The 19,409-nt window shown below is 38.7% G+C and overlaps 1 protein-coding gene across 1 annotated transcript; it reads right to left on the minus strand.

Moving 5' to 3' along the window:
* Window positions 1–3,117: 3,117 nt before the first annotated feature.
* Window positions 3,118–16,817, minus strand: LOC121960056 (uncharacterized). The gene is made up of 6 exons (XM_088071208.1): window positions 16,534–16,817; window positions 12,935–13,076; window positions 12,384–12,810; window positions 11,077–11,319; window positions 10,716–10,957; window positions 3,118–9,051 (listed from the first exon to the last, which is right to left on the minus strand). Exons 2-6 carry the CDS (start codon window positions 13,069–13,071, stop codon window positions 7,185–7,187), a joined length of 2,916 nt encoding a protein of 971 aa, XP_087927334.1. The 5' UTR covers window positions 13,072–13,076; window positions 16,534–16,817; the 3' UTR covers window positions 3,118–7,184.
* Window positions 16,818–19,409: the final 2,592 nt, after the last annotated feature.

A 19,409-nucleotide genomic window follows, 5' to 3' on the forward strand; every position in this document is an offset into this window, starting at 1 on the left:
GGTCTATCTTTTTATCCAACATTAGTCCTAATCATCCTGCTTAATATTCATTAATTTTCAGAATTTTAACCCTAAAATACCAGGTCTTTGTTTTGATGCCACCATGTTTTGATGGGAAAAAACAGAGAAGTGTATTATTATCAATGTTCTACACGCAAAGTTGTTTAATTGTTTTCTTTTTTTATGACAAATTCCAAGACAAAAGCCCCGAATGACACCCAGAAATAATATAATGCATGTTTTTATGCTTTGATGGCTGTAGGATCAAAAATCTCACTTTGAATGGGTTTCAATGGAGCATTTTTTGCACTAAACAGTCTGAATGTAAGACTTTTGTTTCCTCATTGTATATTAGACCTATTGTAGGAGCTGAGCTGGAAATTCCAAAATTAAACAAACACACACAATCTTGGCAAAATGCATGCCATATGCATGAACACAGCCAAATTATTAAAAAAAAAAATGAAAAGTGTGTACAATTTGCCTGACAGTCCCTGAGGATTAAGGTCAGAAAATGTTTCAGCTTTAACTGTGGTCTATAAAAATCACAGCTAATTTTTATAAAAAATATGTTTCTTTCCTATGAAAGCCATGTATGTTTTTTTTCAGTAGGTACGAAGACTGAAAATGAAGTGACATTTTTAAGAGCAAGGGGACAAAAAGCTTAATAGCAGACAATACGTATGTGTCCAATGCTCCTTTCCATTAATGCCGTAAATAAAATAAGAAATAATAAAAGTCCAATTATCTCCTCATTTATAATACGTCACATTTCACAGTCTGTGATTTATGAAAAAAAATGGAATCCTCTCCAGATTTTTCTTCTGGTCATGGTCTTTTTGGTGAGGAAAATTTCCCTTCTCCCCTCTCCCTGTTTCTCACCTCGCACCTCCCCCTCTCCTCTATGCTCTGTCTCTCTCACCCCCCTCCCCTCTCTCTGCATACACATGTATAGAGTAACCTCACTCACCCATCCAGTCCTGCCTTCACATGGTAATGACCCGGCTGCTCACAGAACATCCACCTCTGAGGAGCTCGTTTCTCCTTCTCCGATGCAGATAACAACCTTTTTTTAAATCTTCTTTTTTTAATTGTACGTGGCCAAATTGCTGCATATAATTTAACACTATGCAGTGTAATACAAATATTCCTTTGCATTTGCCTTATTTCCTCCCTTAACTCTCTCACCTGTTACCAAAAAAAAATATGTATAATTAAAATGAATGCATCATTTTTTACGGGCTGATTCCTGCATTTGTCTCTGTATTCTTTTATTAACTAAATAAATACATCCATAAATTAACAAAATATTCGGTCCTTCTCCAGCAGAAATGAATTTCACCAGAGATTTATAATATAATCTAAGCTGCATTATTACATTTTTTAAAAAGTTTTAAGAAGTGCAGTAAATCATACAGAAGTCATGTTTCTGTCATCTGTTTGTCTCGTTCTTTGCATATATTTATTAAGGTCGGATCATCAACAGATTGTCAGATTTCTTTCTTGGGGAGAAAAGGGACCCATTCTTTTTAATGGAGAGAGTTAAGAACATGTTTTTATTTTTTCTTGCAATTTTTGTTACTGTTTTATTTTTATTCTGTTTGCCTGGATCCTTCTTCCTTGGGTTTTGGAGTAAGACATAGAGAGAGGCCCTCCCCCTCCTCTCAGCTGTGGTTAATCTCTCCCTGCTTTAAGAACAGAGGCCCAATCAGAGGTGGAAATGGGTATTTTGTAATGTGCGCAGCATCACAATGCAGTCTGATCTCATGCTAATACACAGCAGGAGAGGGAGCAGCAGGAGGGAGAACCTGATCTGAACACAAGAGGAAATCTGCATGTGAAAGCTGTCAGACTGCTGCAGGACACCGAAGCGGAGAGGAAGATGCAGATATATGAAAGAAAGCACAACTTTATCTTCATATGATGATGCAAAGAGACACATGGGGAGGCTTCCTCCTGCCTGCTGGTGGTCATGGCCCCTAAAGCTTCATTCACACTACAAGCGACACAGCAACAGTGTAACCAGCTACATTAATGCTGAGTCCTTATTGGGTTTCCATTAAATTGCACAAATTGAAATTGTAAACAACTCCCATTTGTTACAAAAAAAGTGTTTACACTCACATGAGGTGGTATTTCAGGTAATTCAAAACAGCCATATTTCACAAGACTGCAGTGTAAACAATTTTTTTGGCTGTTTTAGGTCACATGATGCTATGGCTATGTGCTTGTCAGTAGGAACTGGCTTCCTCACGATGCAGCAGGAGCTACAAGAAGTGTAATCGCATCACATAACTGTACACAATTCCTCTGTGGCATCATGGAATATTACCTCCCAGAAATCTCTCATACATGGCTACTACCACGTATAAGGACCTTGTCTTTCCATTGTCACTCCCTAACACGCCTTCGTGGCCTTGGATTATAAATAATGATGGCTAGTGTGGTGGCTGCAATAGAAATAAAACTGCTAATGTTTTGAATATCCATCACCATGCTCCTTGGATTGTTATGGCCAGAGGAGAAGTCGCATAACATAGCAAGAGAAGTTGAACATCAGTGGAAACAAAATTGTATCGAAAATGTGTTTTATGGACATTTCGAAAACATTGTTTAAGTTTTTCACAAATCTGTAATGGAAACCCACCTACCTCAAGCGTTTGTTAACATAGTTTTGTCATCCAGAGGCGCATGTGTCTGCTCGCTGTGATAACTGCAAACTACATCTCTAATTAATAGAACAAGAAGGAATCTTTATGGAAACATGTATCATTCTACACAACACACAAAGAAACACACATTGAAGTCCGAAATGAAACACATTCCTTCAAATTAATACACTCAAATTTAAAACATTTAGATTAAAATTACAGTCTGTTCTCATAATCTTTTTGTTTTTTTAAATGGCTAAAATTAAAGATATTTTACAATAGCCTTAAGGTTATATATCTCCTGTTTCCATTCTGTGAAATTTCACTGTCATACTACACAGTGACTGAAGAGAAACTCTGCACAAAGCTGCAGGCTGAGAAGGACCACAGTGATTCTGTGTCTCCATCTGGTGGCTGATATATAAAATACAACTGTGACAGTGGAAAAGATAAAGGATCACTTCGCCAATTTTCAATCTGGATTTTATTTACCCGTTGCTTTAAACATAATGCAGCATTGATCATTTTAACTCACAACCATTTAACATGACTGCAACTCCATAATTAATGCACTTTATCTTGTCATCTCAGTGTCAGACAGAATATTCAAAAGTGCATCCAAAATGTTGAATTGTTTCTTTAACCCAACTTTGTTCAATGTTAAAGGCACAGCTCATCTCAAAATAAAAAAAAATGCATATTTTTCCTCTTATCTGCAGCGCCATTTGATATAACAGTTTTTTTGTGTGTGCAGGGGTTGCTGAGTGATGGACATATTGGCTGCAGAGATGTTTACCTTCTCTTCAATATAATGGAACTAGCATGTTTTGCTCAGTGCACCAAAAAAAAAAATTGGGGTTTTGGAATTAGTTGGAACAGTCAAAACAATAGGCAGTCCCCTGATATAAGCCTACAGGTAAGAGGAAAAATATGACCTGCTTCTTTAAACATTTGGCTACCAGACTTTCACTTGATAAATTCACAACTTTAATAAATGAAGTTAAATATTTATAAATTATCTTCTAACACACTTCTTCTTACAACAATGCAGTACACAGCTTTATACAAACTGTTAAGACCGATTTCTGCATTGTCTTTAATGTCTATACCAACATTTTCACACATTACACTTCCTATATATTTAGATGCATTCTTCTTAAAGTGCTTCATATTCCCACACTGTCACTACCTCATGTTAGAAACTGCTGTATGTAACCCTTAACATGTTCAGCAAACATGCTTTAAGTCATGTTGACCTGTGGCAGAACGTGTTTCTTAAGTTCAGACATTAGCTTTTCAGTCACAAAGGACAGTATTACATTGTGTGACAGAGGACAGGGGAATCAGCCACAGTGGTGAAGAGAAAAAAAGGGACTAGACCACATGGAGACAAGACAGATATTTATGTCAGGACACCTCCTTGTGCGTTATTGTTTTCTTGTTTTACCCCTTATCCTGATAGCTTATCATTTACACATTTAACAGTCTTATAAGTATTGCTGCCCTCGAGTGGAACTCATGAGGTTGTGTTTTCAGCACGGGCTATGAGTGCATAAAATGTTTGGCATTTGACTTCTAAGAACACAAAGCAACTGGAATAAAAAGCCTGATGTGTAAATATTTTCTGCTTTTCAGCATCATGTTAAGGGGGTTAAGTAGGTGACCTCTAGGGCTGGTATCATTAGTGCTAATACAACACATTAATTTGAATTTATTCCAAGACATTGTTTAGTCCTTGCAAAAGTAGTTGTCAAAAGTTAAAGAGAAATTGTAGTTCACTACAGCTCGGGCTTTATGTTTGTGGCTCTGGCTATTGGCTCAATGTGTCCTCATACTACTGTTCATATGATATCTTATGAATTTGTGCCCCAAATGGTTAGGTCAGGTTTTGAAAAAGAGTCATGGTTTGTTGGCGTCATGTTACGTATTTAATCTGACATGATGACATGATGTCTCGATGTGATGGACGTAACTTAAGATAAGTCAACATTGACTTTTGGTTTTACATGGGACACAAACGGTGGCCTCCTGGGTCAAAGTCCTGTGTTTGTTTGACCCAATAACCACCCCGACCGCAAGCTATAGCATGTCACCTGACTACCACTCCTACCCCTCCTGGCTCATGATTACATAAGTTATATATGAATTATAGTGCATTACTTTTCATAAGTGACTCCAGCCCCCCCGCGACCCTCACGAGGACAAGCGGTTACAGAAAATGAATGAATGAATGAATACTTTTCATAAGTATGAGTATGAACAGTGACTGAGAACAGCCTGATTGGATCTATTAGCTATGGTACATTGTAACCACCAAATTGGCAGCAATAATTGCTGATATCTTGAGATCTCAACATAGCCAAAAAAAACCCCCAAAAATCTGAGTAGTCAGAAAGTCATACAGTTCATAAACAAGCCAAGATTTTAGCCCTATTACCTTATTCAGAGGTGACACTAAAAGTGAGAGCACCATGCAGCTGAGGTCGGGGGTCTGTGCTGTCACAGAGGCCTAGATTGCTGATGGATTTTCAGTAAACCCCTCAAAGTGTAGAACTCCCTACTTGTGTTAAAGCACCATGTCTCATTTTCTATTTCTAACATTTATTACATGCATCATGTTAACTACAAAAGACGCAGATTGTGGATGAAGAGGGTTTGGGGTTATTAAGTCTGATGACATGATGGAGCCAAGCTTAGTAATAAAGGTAAAGTAACAAGTTATATAACGCATTACTTTTGCTGCTGAGTAACGTAAATGTGACATTATGTAACTGTTTTCAGAGGGTAATTTTCAAGTAACTTGTCCAACACTAGTCCTAACAAGGGTACAAGAACCTTGCCTGAAAGGCCCAGACACACCAAACCTACAGCAGCGACAAAAGCCAAAAAGTTACGTTCTGCACCTAGGGTTGCCATCTTGGATATGTGAAAAAAAAGGACACTGACCAAATGTTTGGGGCGGAGGGCTCGGCCACTATTACTAGTTCAGACTGACCAAATGAACATAAAATTCGGACATAGGACATCTTGCAGTTCTGTGGCTAAATGCTCCTGGCTGTAAAGAGCTAGGACATTTTCAACTGAAGCCTCACTTTTTGTTCTTCCACATGACATTTTTGTGGCAATAGTAGAATCACTGAAGATCTTCACACTTTATTGCCACAATTCTCTGATAAGTAGCTGTGGCCGTGTTTCACTCCATTGTACACACTGGTAAGCTTTGCCGCTGCAATCTTGTCTTCTTCTGGTGAACCTTATTTGGTTATAAAAGTTGCAATGGCTGCCTGTTTCTGTTTGTTTGATACCACAGCTTGATGCTTTTTAGTTTTTGCGTGGTTTTCCAATACGTTTTCCCTTCATATTTTATGGTGTTTTTCGTTGGACACAAAACGCATGCGGCAGAAAAATTGTCTCCCTGGGTCGGCCGTACCCATTCAAACTCTGACAGTGTCGCCCATTCAGGATTATAACTAGTATATCGTTTTTTTTTGTGGTGGCTTGCATATATTTGCTCCTTCTCTTTTTTCATCAGTTGTCTCTCCTCCCATTTCAAATGGAGATGCCAATAGTTGGTGAAAAGAACAACGCAGCGCGGATGTCGGTCAATTCAGCTTGCTGTCTCTCTTCGGTCAAGTTTCCCTCCCTGCTTGAGCCACTTTGAGCGCAAGGGCACACACGTGTGACGTATGCATCGACGGGAAGAAAACAGAGACAATTTTAAATAGCCGCAGAAGCACGGGGTACCTTTTTAGACTACAGAACGAAGGAAATCAAATAAGGTTTTTGCATTTTCCCCCAAAAGCGGGACAAATTGTGTCCCGAGATTTTTATTTTCTCAGGACAGCTGGTTAAAAAAGAGAACAATTCTGGGAAAAAATGGCAAAAACGGGACGGGTGGCAACTCTATCTGCACCTGCGTGAGAGGAAAAACCCTCCATACCAGTAGATGGCAGTTGTCCGTAATGATCATTCAAAAAATGGAAGCCAGATGATGATGATGATGATGCTAGTTTGCAAGGTAGCTCATTAACAACACAATCCAATGTTGAAAGAACAAAGCATATTTACAGTGAGCCAATGAACAACACCACAAACCACCAGGAAACATTGCTGCAAAAGAGTTCAGTGGCTCAAGAAAACAAATTTTACCTTAGATAACAGATTTGTATTGACCTCACTCCCTCTTGACTTTAGCCCTTTGTTTAAATTCCTCACATCCGTTTCTTCCCTTGGTTGCTCCAGTAATCGAAGTGATTTTATTCACAGATGAGCAACGCTGTCTCTGACACTTATTGAGCATGCTAAATGGGCTGAAAAAAAGCCACAGAGGGCAAACAATGTGGTACACACCGTAAAGACTAAGGCAACAGATGGCCAAACATCGACAGACAGCTGATAGACCATCGCATGGTGTGTTAGGACCATGATACAATCTTCATGGAAGTGAAATCATGCTCGAGGTTTGAGACGACTCATCAGTCCATACCCAGCCTTTATCTTCCTCACGGAAAATGTCTGAGTTATCAGAAAATTTCAGCTTTCCTCTTCGTCTTCTTCTTCCTCCTCCCCTTCCTCTTCTTCTTCTTCTTCTTCTTCTTCTTCTTCTTCTTCTTCTTCTTCCTCTTCTTCTTCCTCAGCATCTCCATCCTTTGCTGTATTCTTGGTCATCTTCCAGCTGTTAGTCCATTCACTTTCTGGCATACCGTCTTCTTCATGCATCAGTCCCATGTATCTCTGACTCCGGTGCTCGGTGGAGAAACACACTACCTCGTCGTCATCCAGCTTCTTAAAGCGACAAATCCTCCATGACTCTTTCCAAGCCAGCCACTCCTCCATCTCCACCTCACTGTCTTCGTCCTCCTCCTCCTCTTCATATCCTACTCTGTGAGCTATCGCCACCATCCATGACTCCTTCCAGGAGGAGAAGGAGGCGTGCAGTTTGTGGAACTGAAGATGGAGTGAGGCGTCAGGTTTGCATTTGACTCGTTTCTTTTTTACTTTGTTGTCCTTCTCTTTCTTGTCTACCTCCTCAAGGTCAATATCCTCCTCTGCTTCGACTGTCATCTCCTCTACGTCAGCATCTTCTTTGTCAGTTTTCTCCTCCTCCTCCTCCTCCTCCTCCTCCTCCTCTTCCTCCTCCTCCTCCTCCTTCTCCTCATCTTCCTCGTCTTCCTCCTCCTCCTTCTCATCTACCTCATCTTTTACCTCGCTGTCTACTCTTTTGTCCTCTTCATCCTTCTCCTCGTCTTCATCCTCCTCCTCATTTTCATCCTCCTCCTCATCTACTTCTTCATCCTCCTTATCGTCTACTTTTTTGTCCTCTTCATCCTCTTCTTCTTCTTCTTCCTCCTCCTCCGCTGTATCAAAACTATCTTCCTCCTCATCTGCTTCCTCATCTACTTCCTCATTCTTCACCTCACTGTCTTTGTCCTTCTCATCTAGTTCTTCGTCCTTGTCTTTCTTGTCCTTATCTACTTCTTTCTCTTCTTTGTCTGACTCTTCTATGTCTTTTTCCTCCTCATCATCTACTTCTTCTTCCTCATCCTCCTTTTCTTTCTCCTCCTCATCTGACTCTTTGTCCTCCTCTTCATTTTCTCCACCATTTTGGTCTGTGCTCTTGTTGTTCTCCTCCTTGTATACTTCATTGTCCCCATCCTTAGTTTCTTCCTCCTCATCCTCCTCATCCTCATCTACATCCTCCTCTATATGCATTTCATCATCAACATTCTTCTCCTTTTCTTCTTTCTCCTGCTTCTCCTCCTCCTCTGCCTTGCTATCATAAAATTCTTCATCTTCCTCCTCTTCATCTTTTCCCTCGCTTTCCTCCTGTTCATCTTCATCTTTGCCCTCCTCCTCCCTCTTGTTTACTGCTCTGTTCTGCTCCTCCTCCTGTTTTTCTTCGTCCTTCTCCTCATTTTCAACTTCTTCATCTTCCTCCTGCTCATCTACTCCTTCATCCTCCTCCTTATCTTCTTCATTATTCTTCTTGTTATTTACTGTTTCCTTGAGTACTTCTATTTCCCTTTCCTCCTTGTCTACTTCGTCCTCATTTTCCTCAACATCATCCTTCTCCTCCTCTTCATCTACTCCTTCATCCTCCTCCTCCTCATCATCATCCACCTCTACATCTTCCTCCTTTTCCACTCCCTCTTCATCCTCCTTCTCCTCCCCCTTTGTGTTGTCTATCATCGCCTCAATTTCTTCTTCCTCCTGCGTCTCACCCAGTTCGTCCTCCTCTGGTTCAATGAATCCTTTAGGAATCCTCCAGGCCTCCGTCCACTCTGCACTATTGGGGATCTCATCGTCCAGCTGTGATGTGAGGAGGACGTTTGTGGCTTCATGTTTCCTGGTCAGCATGGCGCTGTGTCGGAGATGGGACGCCACTGAGGCCTTGCACCACCTGTGGATAGAGTCATAGTTAGAGTTCTATTTTGAGCACCAAAGTTCAAACTTGACTGTGTAAACTTTAGATTTCAACGTTATCCTTCAGCCACAGGGGGAAATGGAGTTAAAAAAATATTGCTCATTATATTCTATTTTTTGTTTATTTTTATTGAGAAATCCCATGTCCAAAACAACAAAGCATTTTTAAAGATTTATATCTTTAGTAAGAACAAATGGAATTGTTACTGAGTGCCAAAGACAAGAGACCTATGTAGGAGTAATGGACTTAAAATTTTGTCAGGTTACTTTACTACATCTTATTAAAAGTCACAGTTATTAGTTACTTTGCAAATTATAGGCTCTGCACATGCACAAATAGTGATGACTGAATAAGTTAACAGATACACATAAACAGAAGGGTTAGGGAGGTATCAATCAAGCAAATTGCAACAGAAGAGAAAAACACCTGATAAACGGTTAGCATTTCCTCCAGCCTACAATACTAGTAGTACTCAAAATATGAATATACTGTATATCTCATTGTATAATTGCACTTTCCCCCCAGATTATTTCCTTGTTTATTTCATTCACTTCTTTTCTATTTTTTTGGCAATTTTCTTGTAACTTTTTAGTAATTTCTTGCTAATTTGGGGGTAATTCCTTCTTCAGTTGCTCATTGCCTTTTTTTCCGTGTTTTTGAAAATAGTCAAGCTAGTTAGCTCAGGTTTAAAAGGGTTGTCCTTGTTTTTAGCTTAGTCTTTGTTTGATCATTGATTTTGATAAATGATCAGATGTCATGTCAAGGAAATTATGTTAAGTTGTTTTTTTGTCTTGTGTCTATGTTGTCTTGTGATTTCCTGTTTTATTTTGAAATCCTAACTCTCCTCTCGGTCACCTTACTTCCTCCCTTTGTGTGTTTTCCCGCCATTGTGATTGTCGGCCCGCCCTGATTATCTCCACCTGTTTCCCCTTATCTTGTGTATATATAGTCTGCGTCACCCTTTGTCCTGTGCCAGTTCGTCTTGTCTCGTCAGCCAGTGAACCAGCGCTGTATTCATGCCTCAAGTCTTGTTGTTGCTCAAGTTTTTGTATTGTTTGGGTTTGAAACCTATTTTTATTTTGATACTTTTTTTGACTGAAGTTTTCCTGTTACCTCGTTTGTGTGAATTTTTGTTGATACTTTGTTGATCTCTAGTTTTCCTGCAACCTCATTTGAGTGAATTTTTGTTGACACTTTGTTACTTTTCTTCTTCGGAGTGATTTTGTGTTTTGCATCTGTTTTTGTAGAGACTTTTTGCTGCCTTTTATAATAAAGTGTTTTTTGACTTTTGATATTTGGTGTTGTGCATTTGGGTTCATTCCAGTTCAGTCTTGTCATCAGAATGGCTTTTTCCTGCTTTAACTTTGAATTAAAAATGACTTATTTGTGCTCCTGTTGCCTGCAGTCTATATTGCGTTGGGGACCACCTCCTCCATAGCTCATGAAAATCCTGGGAACAAACATACATCTCTCACTCGCTTTCTCTCTTTCTTCATATTAAACCTCATCCTACTGCAGTCTTTATGTTAATGTGACCTGAATGCTTATTCAGACATGTGAAAACTGCCATCAGATTAATGGAACAGGGTTGATGTCTAAAAGGTGCTTAACATTAAGTGTTGGATGCTCCTCCAACCCACCTGATCTGCTGCCTGTATCCCCAGCAGGAGCGCCAGTTCCTCTGGCGTTCCTCCTCTTCCTGTGGAGGAGCAGCAGAGAGCAGCCAGGAGTTATCCCAGTCAGGCAGGAACACATCATTTATCACTGCTGTGGTTTCAGTGCTGTAGGGGCTTTCTGTTGCCGTCTCCTCGTCTGTGGTGTCTTCTGGTTCAAGTTCAGCCCCAGACAGTTTCCATGAATCCTCCCAGTCTTCGGGCTCCTCCTGTTTGTGGAGCACAACAACATGACATGACATTCTGTATCTCTGTGTCAATATTATCTGTCTACCTCTATATGGCCGAAAAAGCAAAAGACATCAAGAAAATAATAATTGATCCCTACCTGTTCCTCTAGCTGTCGTAATTCTTCCAACTTGTCGCTGATGTTTAGTTCATAATCAGGCCAGATACAGTCCCAGTATTTTTTCTCCTGTCTGAAGGCAAAGTTCATGATCTTCCAAGTGCCAAACCAGACAGGAAGAGTAAATGTTTGTATGTCAGGTTTGCAAATCTGTTTTCTTTCAAACAAAACCTCCCACTGGAACTGTTTCTCCTCGGTGCGCTCCAACTGGGCGGGACTCTTCGCCTGGAGACAAGAACAGTGATGACAAAAGATGGTTAGCAAAGTGGTCATTGGTCACTTTGCACCTGTCCCACAGTACTCTCTTCTCTTGTGATCTGGAAAGCTCATGGATGAGTCAGCTAGTAGGCAGGTTTCCAATAACCCCTTAAAATTGCGGAAAATGACATTGCAAATATCAAATATGCTCAATGGAAAGTCAAATTCCCATTTATCGGAAAAAAGTTTTTATGCTCCGCGGTATTTCAGGCGATTCGAAAAAGCCATAATTTGCAAAACTGCAATGGAAACACTTTTTGGCTATTCTAGGTCACATGATGTTATGGCTATGTGCTTGTCAGTAGGAACTGGCTCCCTCATGATGCAGCAGGAGCTACAAGAGCTGTTATTGCATCACATAACTTTTCAAAAGTTGAGTGGATCATCCGGAAGTTTTAAATCCACAATTCCTCTGTGAAATCATGGACTATCACCTCCCTCATATGTGGCCGCTCCCATGTATAACGGGCATGCCTTTCCATTATCGCTCACATAACGCGCCTACGTTGCCTTGGATTGGAAATAATGACGGCTAGTGCCGTGGCAGCAATAGAAATAAACCTGGTAATGTTTCGAGCATCCATCGCCATGCTTCTTGGAATGTTATTCTGAGGAGAAGTCTATATCTATAGATAGTATTGAATCTGTCACAGGAAAACTGAAATAAAACACTCGATTTCATAATTTGGCCTTTGGCCTTACCGCCTTAAAAAGTCAACATTAAGTGTTGGATGCTCCTCCAACCCAAAAGTCACTTGTTTGTGGGACCATCCATTTTCCTATCTGCCTGCCCTATAAGCGCACTTGCGCTCCTTATAATACATGGTTACCGGCAGCATTACTACTTGACGCTGTTCAGCACAGGACCGATTCTGTCTGACCGCATTCTTAAATGACATCAGAACTTGGGTATAGCAAAGCAATATAACCCTAAAACTTAGTAAATGTATTCACTCCCCTAGCTAGCAAACTTTGCCCAAAAGATGACCAAAATTACTCTATGGTCTGGGTTTTAGTGTTGATCTCAGTACCTGTTTCCAGGAGTAACTCCACTTTTCAGCAGGAGACACCGTTTCAGCCTCTGCTCTGAACCCCTCTGGTTTGTACTTCCTGCTGTCAGGCAGCTCAATGGTCGTGAATCCCAGAATTCTATTTTTTGTCTCTTTGGCCTTGAGGTAGAGGTATTTTGGAGGCTTCAGGCTCTGCCACGAGTCTTTCCAGCACAGGCTGAAAACATCCACTTCCACTTTACGTTTAGCCCTTTGTGGTTTGGTTGAAGCTTTCCTCCTGGGAAGAGGTGGAGGAGGAGCAGGCTCCGGTTTGGCTACAGGAGGAGGGGGAACAATTTTGAACTTGATTTTTGGTTTGTTTTTCAACGCTTCATCTGCCTCGCTGGTGAGCTTCTTGAAGTCTCCAGCGGAAACCAGTGACCAGTGATAATTCCACTTTGAGAATGATCTGCAGATTAAAAAAAAACAAATACAAAAATAAATGAAATCAACTTAGAAATGAAAGAATGATTTTGTAATGATGCTATTTTATTCGCTGTAAAAACTTTAGATTTAACATGAGATATTCTCACATTTTGTGGTTACTTTTCTCCCTCCATTCAGCCTCCTGTTTGTTCTGGTCTGCGATGGTCTGAGCTTTCTTCTCCCATTGGTCTCTCAGCAAGCTGTTGCTGAACGTCCTCTGCTCCCCCTTTTTTGACAACATCATGTTGCCTAAGAGATACACACAAGCAGTAAATACAGTGATATGTTTATAATTACATTATTTTTTAATGACACCGGTGTGTGGTTACTTGTCATAGCATACAGCAAATGTTCTTTGTATATCATAATTATGGCCCCTAAACATTATTATTTATGATGCTTGAAAATAAAGAAAATTGGGATTTTTCTCTGGTCTAAGTACATAACTAATATTACATTTTATGAGACCACTTTTGCTACAAATCCAGTTCAGGACAAAATCTTCTTCCTGTTGCTCTTTCCCTCCCATATTCTTAGTCAGCATACAGTATGTAGAGCACAGAGACAGATGGAATATGAAGAATAAAGATGCAGAATTCAGTAGGTCCAGTATTCCTACATACCTGCAATACAGCGACAGATACTGCATATGTATGTCTCAGCTATGTTTTGGCCCAGTTCTCAGTGCAGTGTCTTGTTGAAGACTGACTGGTCAAACTGTGACAGAACTCGGCAGACGTCACTCTATAATTACACATGGGTCAGCAACAACAAGACAACACCACTGCACTGAGTCTATACATGCACTAACTGCTTCTACTGATGGGTGTAAGATTTAAAAATGACGATTTGTCAGTATTTAACACTATGATATGGCTGACCGTTTGAAACCTGAGTTAATTGGTTTGATTTCTTTCAAAGACATGGTGAGAAAGCAACATGCAACTTAACAAGACATGGCCCAAGAATCAGAATTTAAAAAAAAAAAAAAATGTTTAAAAAAATTACCTGAAAATAAGAAATAAAAAGTAAAAAGTAAAAAGTAAAAAGTAAAATGCAAAAAACAAAACAAGAAGATGACCTAAAAAGATCTGAAAAAAATGTATTGTGTGTGTGTCTGTGTTTATGTTATTTATCTTAAAATATTTTCTTTTTGTAATCTAATTTTAATTATAAAATTATATAATGATCACTATCATTTGTCTGTATTATTTGGAAAATTTTCTGATGATACTCCCCCTTTTTAAAACTAATTTTCTTGTCACTTTTTACTAATTTCTTGCAATTTGTGGGACGTTTTTTGTCAAGTTGGCCATTGCCTTTTTTCCCCATATATATGTATATATATATATATATATATATATATATATATATATATATATATATATATATATATATATATATATATATGTATAAAGAAATCAAAACAATTTTCTCAGAGTTTAAGGGTCAAATTGTTTGTGAAAGGCATCTGAATGCAGAGCAAGAAAACTGATGATGATCCAGGTTTCAAAGGATTAACCCCTTGTAACCTTGATTGACATCTGATCTTGATCTGTTTTCTTGTGCTGCTTTTGGGAGCCTTTCACAAGCTATTTATTTGAAAACGTGGGGGGAAAGGCAATGAAAAACCTGGCAAAAGACATCCCACAAGTTGCAAAAACATTGTAAAAGGTGACAAGAAATGGCCTAAAAAATGTTTTAAAAAGAGGGGAGGATTATTTGAAAGTTATTTAACCAAAAACCAGGGATGTCCAGAAAACTAACTCAATTATATTAATTTCATATTTAAAATTATGCCACAGAAAAATATAGTAAAGTACAGTTTTTGGGCCATTTAATTGTTGCTTTCTCTTTTTAAAAGAAATCAAACCAATTTGCTCAGGGTTTAAAGGGTTAAACACAACAATAAAACACACCCAGCACCCAGATGATTATGTGACATTGATTTTAATGGATGGTCTTTGGTATGTTTAAGGCAACTGATTGAATTAAGGAAATGAAGTGATTTTAATGGAAATCAATCTAAAAATTGGAGATATGGTCTATAGTTTATATGTTGAAAAATATGCAAAAACACCTGTGAAACACCTATTGTACTATGGATGAGCCATAGAATCACAGGTGTTGTAGAACGGTGTGAAATAGAGGTCATAGACTTCAATCTCCATCTGTCTGGAAGATGGGCCCTAGGATTTAGCAGTGTCTGTGCTGATAATGACGCAGACTTATCCAAATATCCATGACTCAAATAAGGGAATGAGCTCAGGCCTCGGGCTGCTGCACATGATGGTATTAGAAGTCCCTGAAGAAAACTGTTGAGAATCAAATAACAGTGACCTCAACATCTTAAGAATTTCTTAAAGCTATGGACACAAGGTTATCTTTTTTCCCCTGGGATACACAATCTTTCAAACATAATGATGGTTTTGGGTTTTCTGCTTTGTTGGAGCAAGTTAGCCTTTTCCCTCTAAACTGGGCTGAGCTAAACCTGACCTAAGCCGAACATGCTCAGACCTTTCTCTTTACTGGATGAAGAAATCAAATTTATATTCATCTTTTTACCTGAACATGGAAAAGTCAATCAACAAGCTTCTTTTTGTATATTTTAATGTTCCTTTCTTAAAAGCTTTAATTTCTGATTTCTGTGTGTGCAGCCCAGAAATCCAAAAATGAGTTTAGCTTAGCTTAGCAGAAAGACTGCTACCATAGTTGCTAAGTTGTCCATTGGCGGTGGTTTGATAGAGTTAGAATTTCAGCATGAAATATTCTAAAACTACTAAACTAAAGATGTCTTTATTTCCAAACATTCGCTTCCTTTGTCAAAATATGACGCCTACGTTACCAGCAATTCAACTCAACTACAGACAGTTTGGACGTGTATTTGGGTGCGTTAGCAGCAGTGTTGTCAACAACAATAATGGAACATCTACTTTGATACACTACCTTGAAAAATATCAATTTTCAGCAGGCTACCATTTTCGATTCCACTGGTAAAAATAAGCATTGAGCATATACGTACATTTAGATATTTAATTAAAACATAAACATAAAGAGGCCATAACAGCATTTTTCTTTGCTTGTTTTGCAGCACAAAACAGCAGAATGACTGGTGAAAACATGAACAATAAGATTAGAGTTTAATGCAGCTGGAATCACACCTTTCTCACAGGATCTGCGCATTGATTGTTTTAATGACAGAAGGGGATGCGTTTTGAAAAGATGACCCTCTGGAACCTGGTTTCAAAAGTTAGTCTTTTCAGGCCCCCATAAATGCCAAAATTGTTGTGCGTACAAAAGGCCAAACCGCAAAAAAAAGTTTGATGATACATGCAAGAACCCTTGCCATGTAAACGACCCCTTATACTAGTTTATCACATATAGAGTAGACCTCCCCAAAAACCTGTTAACACACTTTGATGTGTAAAATCAGCTGAGTTCCCCTTCAGCATAATCTAGGGCTACCCTCATCTGTCACATGACCTTGGCTATCACATTATAGCAGTCCCCCCCAGAGAGTTTAGCCGAATCTAGCTTAGCACAAAGACAGTCCTAACTTCCTTCAAAACAAACACAAAAAAGGCTACGCCTTTCAAGGATTCCAGCAACTTTTTGAGGTGTTACATTAAAAAAAACAAAAAAAAAAACAATACCGACGGGTTAAATTTTCAGTTTTAACTTAATCACTTATCGAATCCAGACTTACCTGATGTCTCTCTCTTACAGTCTGTCTGTTTACATCCCACACTGTGACCAATAACTCTTTACATTAAAGAGGACTGCAGTATGTGCAAACTGTCCTCTGTCTGTCTGTCTCTGCCTCTGTGCCTGTCTGCCTCTAATATCTACAGTAGCTTTGAGCGTGCCTGTCTGTCTCTCTGCTTGACTGCCTGTCTCCTTCTCTCTGTGTCTGTCTGTCTTCAGTCTGTTTCTGCTGTTAACTTTTATTAGCTTACACTCAGTCTGACTTGTATATCTGCTGTGCAGTGAGCAAACTTTCCTCCTTGCTATTTTTACATCACACGTTAAAGCATCCAGAGCTGCAGCGCTAAATTTAGTGTCGGGGTGAGGCAAACATGAAGACAGCAGCCAGCAGCCAGCAAGCCTGGAAATGCAGAGAAGTGACTTGAATTGAATGAAAATACTGAAGTGAAATCAATCTTTATGCAACAGGTGCCACAACAACTCATGTGGCAGCTGGCAGTCTGTGAGAGCCAATCAGAAACCACTGCGGTGTGTTATCCAGAGTCATTCTGCACACTGAAACATTGCAGTGACATACACTACAAAAATCCAAGAAGGAGCTCCGCCTCCAAACAAAACTCCCCCTGGCAGCCAGTCAATCAGCGTGAGTCTAGTGTAGCAGTTCCTGGTATAGAGGGCATTCAGGGCTCCTGCAGTCTGGTTCTCATTCTCATAGACAGTAACACTTTACAATAAGGGTACATTAATTACCGTTAGTAATTTTTTTTTTTAAAAATGAGTATAGTATATACTATATGGAATAGGCTATATAAACACTATTTCAACAATAACAAGGACACATTAATTAACATCATGAATACTGTTAGGAAGTGATTACTTGAGACATTAGTTAACTGTTAGTTAATGGTTATTACTCCATCAATGGATGTTATTTAATGTGCACTTGTTATTGTTGTTCATATTAATAAAGTATTAAGTACTGTGTGGAATAAAACATAAATTGGTTTTATCACCACTAACAAATTACTGCTTAACACATCAATTAACTGTTAGCCACTACTTATTATCACATTAACTAATATTAATTAGTGTACACTTGTTATTGTTGTCCATGTTAATGGACTGTTATTAAAGTATTCAAATATTATGGAATAAAACCTTAATTAACACCAACACCACTAATAAATGGCTACTTGACACATCAGTTAATGGTCAGTTAATGGTTAGTAATGTGTCCTTTGTATCTTTGTAACCATTAATAGACTGGTTATATACTATAAAATAACGTATGAATTAACACTTTAACAAACATGAACTCCATTAGTTAATGATTACTTGACACATTAGTTAACTGTTAGTTAATGGTTATTATTACATTCACTTATGGTAATTAATGTATACTTATTGTTTACCAGGCAGTTTTAGGTAACAGACAGTTGGAGTACTAACAGACTTGAATATACATTACAACATCAGTACAAAGGCTAAATAACTATTAGTACTGTACATAAATGTTTTTTGGATTAATGATCAAAGATACAAACCTGTGGACATAAAAGACAACAGATGTAGCCTATAACTAGCTCTTTTAAAATGCACGGCCTTGTGTGACAGTCTTTGAGTTGTCATCACTGCCTCAACATGCCATGATGACCTACAGCTCTACTCATCACTGAAATGCAACACACATCGGAGTGTCCCCAAGTGTCCCATCATACCCTGTAGCACAAAGTAAACTGTAAAACTGACAAGTTGATCTTACTTAAAAAAACAAATTAACCGATTGCCTTAGAAAAGGTAAGTAAATTAACTTTTAGTCTTAAGTCATGCCTAACTTTTAGAATAGATTTTAGGGCTCTTTCTTTGTTAGTTTTAAAAGCTCTTAATGGTTTGGGACCAACCTACATTTCAGTCTGTTGTTCTATAATCCCTAACGAGCTCTCAGATCTTCTTCTGCTGGGTTTTTAAATACACACAAGGAAATAGGCAGCGCAGGTTTTGTTAACTATGCTCCAAAATTTTGGAATACCGTTCCAAAAGCTATAACTGAAGCAGACACTGTAAACATTTTTAAACGGCAGCTGATATTTTTATTGTGGCTTTTAATTTATGTAATTCTTGTATGAATTGTTTTATATCAATTCTCTTATTACAATTTTTACTGGTCTCTATATTTTCTACGTTCACTATCTGTTTATCTCTGACTGTATTTTGATTGTCTAATCTTGTCTTTTTGCCACTGTGTTTTTTTTGGGGGGTTTTTTTGTTAAGCACTTTGAACTGCATCCCTTATCTTAAATGTGCTCTATACATAAAGATATAAAAACAAAGTTTATTATTACTTTTTATCTAGTTGCTGAGTTTACATAAAATTAGTTGGTTGTACTTAATTTTGTTTTTTTAAGTTGTTGCAACTTAAATGTGAAAGAGAAAATAACGTTCTTTCCAAGTGTTAGCAAATATTCCAAGTTAGTCTGGTTAACTGAACACTTGTGTTCAATGTATGAAATGTTTTATACAGACAGAAGTAGCTGAATGAGTCAATCTGTAATGCCTATGTGATAAAATTGCTGTTTCAGGAGTATAGAGGCGTGTGGGAAACAGGTCAGTGTCCTGATGAGCCAACAAGCATTAACCTGAAATGATGTGTTAAGAATCTGTCAGTGCATTGGGTTTGGATGTTTTGATCATATCACATTGCTGGTATGTTGCCCTTTATTCCCTGCACATGTGGTGTTAATTATATTAGCCAAACAGCAGGGCTGTTGTGCACTCACATTACACAAGCGTCTCAACAACATCAGAACTGGGCATGAGCACAGCCTCATTAATTTCAAGTAGGGTGGCCATGCCATCAGCTGTTGTTGATGGCATTGT

This window comes from Plectropomus leopardus, chromosome 20 (genome assembly GCF_026936395.1).
Source record: "Plectropomus leopardus strain MGB_pleo_1.0 chromosome 20, ASM2693639v1, whole genome shotgun sequence".
In the NCBI taxonomy this organism is placed as follows: Eukaryota; Metazoa; Chordata; class Actinopteri; order Perciformes; family Serranidae; genus Plectropomus; species Plectropomus leopardus.

Excerpts from the sequence above, each read along its gene's own strand:
- LOC121960056 (XM_088071208.1), bottom strand. The coding sequence starts at position 13,071 with ATGATGTTGTCAAAAAAGGGGGAGCAGAGGACGTTCAGCAACAGCTTG. Across the intron at positions 12,811-12,934 it reads GAGAAAAGTAACCACAAAAT|ATCATTCTCAAAGTGGAATT; the intron begins GTGAGAATATCT and ends TTTAATCTGCAG. Across the intron at positions 11,320-12,383 it reads GGAGTTACTCCTGGAAACAG|GCGAAGAGTCCCGCCCAGTT; the intron begins GTACTGAGATCA and ends TCTTGTCTCCAG.